Source organism: Sphaeroforma arctica (assembly GCF_001186125.1).
Source record: "Sphaeroforma arctica JP610 unplaced genomic scaffold supercont1.12, whole genome shotgun sequence".
Taxonomy (NCBI): domain Eukaryota; class Ichthyosporea; order Ichthyophonida; genus Sphaeroforma; species Sphaeroforma arctica.
The window spans coordinates 193,736-195,668 of record NW_014040546.1 but is presented as its reverse complement, the minus strand read 5'-3'; the positions used below and the strand labels follow the sequence as shown (position 1 = coordinate 195,668).

At 44.4% G+C, this 1,933-nt stretch overlaps 1 protein-coding gene across 1 annotated transcript in view; it reads right to left on the bottom strand.

The window, feature by feature from the left end:
* SARC_00417 (hypothetical protein) overlaps positions 1-1,933 on the bottom strand; it is a gene marked incomplete at both ends in the record, with an annotated part of 32,427 nt that overhangs the window by 12,650 nt on the left and 17,844 nt on the right. Inside the window, 3 exons of the mRNA XM_014305910.1 lie at positions 141-509; positions 741-952; positions 1,136-1,352. Of these exons, the coding sequence (XP_014161385.1) occupies positions 141-509; positions 741-952; positions 1,136-1,352 (798 nt within the window). The remainder of the gene's footprint in view (positions 1-140; positions 510-740; positions 953-1,135; positions 1,353-1,933) is intronic.

Sequence of the window (1,933 nt, the reverse complement as noted above, 5' to 3'; positions counted from 1 at the left end):
ACACATATACCTACGTTATTAAACACTTAGTACATACACATGTACCTACGATACTATTACACACTTAGTACATACACACATACCTACCTTACTGCTACTACACACTTAATAGTCACACCTACGTGACGCCGTATACCTACCTCGCTGTTGCGGCTCTCGCGGATGTGCTTCAGGGCCAACTGAAACTTACCACACGCAAACAGATCTCGCAACACCTGCACTACACTCACACCCCCACGCGCCAGCAGATAACGGGCAACACTCTGGAACTCAACCCCCGCATCCAGTGCACAGTAAAGTGGACTGCGCGTCTCTCTCGATACTATACGTATTTGCCGTTTTGGGGTGGGTTGCTGGGGGGGACGAGGGAACGAGATGGCTTGTCCAGCTTGGTTGTTGTCTACTTGGGTGGCCTTGGGTTGCTTATGGACCACCCACTCTTTGCGTACTATGTGGATAGGATGGGTCAGGCCGGCGTCCTTGCTAATCAGCAGAATAGCCGAGTGCGCCTGGTAATAGAGTTGAGAGATTTGCAGTCATTATATAGTATTGACGAGCTGTTGTTATATTTCAGCTATGCAATAGAATGACACACACACACACACACACACACACACACACACACACACACACATATATATATATATATATATATGCGTATATATATATATAATAAATATACATATATGCATACAATTATATATAAGTCATGCAATACACCTTTACTTCGCAGTTCATACCCTCTGACTCATTATAGCGCACGCGAGTGGTGTGTTGCCATCGCAGTCCAACTGATCGGCGAGTGTCGGGTCTCTCTCGACCAATGAAATGGCGCACACAGTGGCGCCAACAGCCGCCGCCAAATGCAGAATGTTGCGGTTGTCCATGTCACGTGTGCTGAGGTTGAATGTACTGGTGGCTGTGAACGCAGTCAACAGATCAATGGGGTCCACTGTGGGGATAGGTAGGAATGGTAGGTAGGTGGTTGAAGTATAGCTAGAATGGTAGATAAACGATTGAGCTAGAATTAGAATGTTGGGGATACCGTTGAACTATGATTGGAATGTTGCGGTTGTCCATGACACGAATATATATATATATATATATATACATACATATATATATATCCACATACCCGTACTACTGCCTGGCTTGGGCGGGAAGTCACACTGCATGTCGTGGTCTGTGCTGACAAATGCGTAGTGCAGTGGTGTGCGTTCGTACTTGTCCTGGACATTTACACTTGCACCTGCCTCGAGTAATTGGACCTCAATTGGCCTGAGCATCTGTTTGGCTCCTTTGACCTTGGACACGGCGTGGTGTAGGGCTGTGCGTGCTCGGCTGTCCTTGCCCTGTTTATATTTTGGGTGCGTGTGTGGTGTGTGTGGGTAATGTCACAGGGGACGGAGATTAAAGTACAATTAGGACCGGTCCTCTATATCGTGTCCTGGGTCAGGCACACTGGCGTATACGTGCATCAGTGGTATATACGAACGGGTGCATATGTGCTGTTCACCTACAGACCAGTGCACACGTGTATGCACAATATGTTCTTGTACAAGCAATGAGTTAATGTTTTCTTCTGCATGTGAATAGGCTTAGCACAGACCAGATTGTTTTGTTTCTCTTGGGGAGCTGGTATGTAGTTGATAGATTGGGCGTTGTATTTATATCTTTGCATGTCTACCCACCTATATCTGTGGGTGCGTTATACGCACACACGCGCACAGATGATCCAACACACCAGGACAGAAAAAAACAATGCAAAAATAACAAAAGTAAACAAAAGTAAACAACACACACACACACACATATATATATACATATATTATAAATATTACATATAGATATATAGGTAGATAGATAGATAGATATATATATATATATATATATATATATATACTATTAACTAAACCTACCACACTCCACCGCC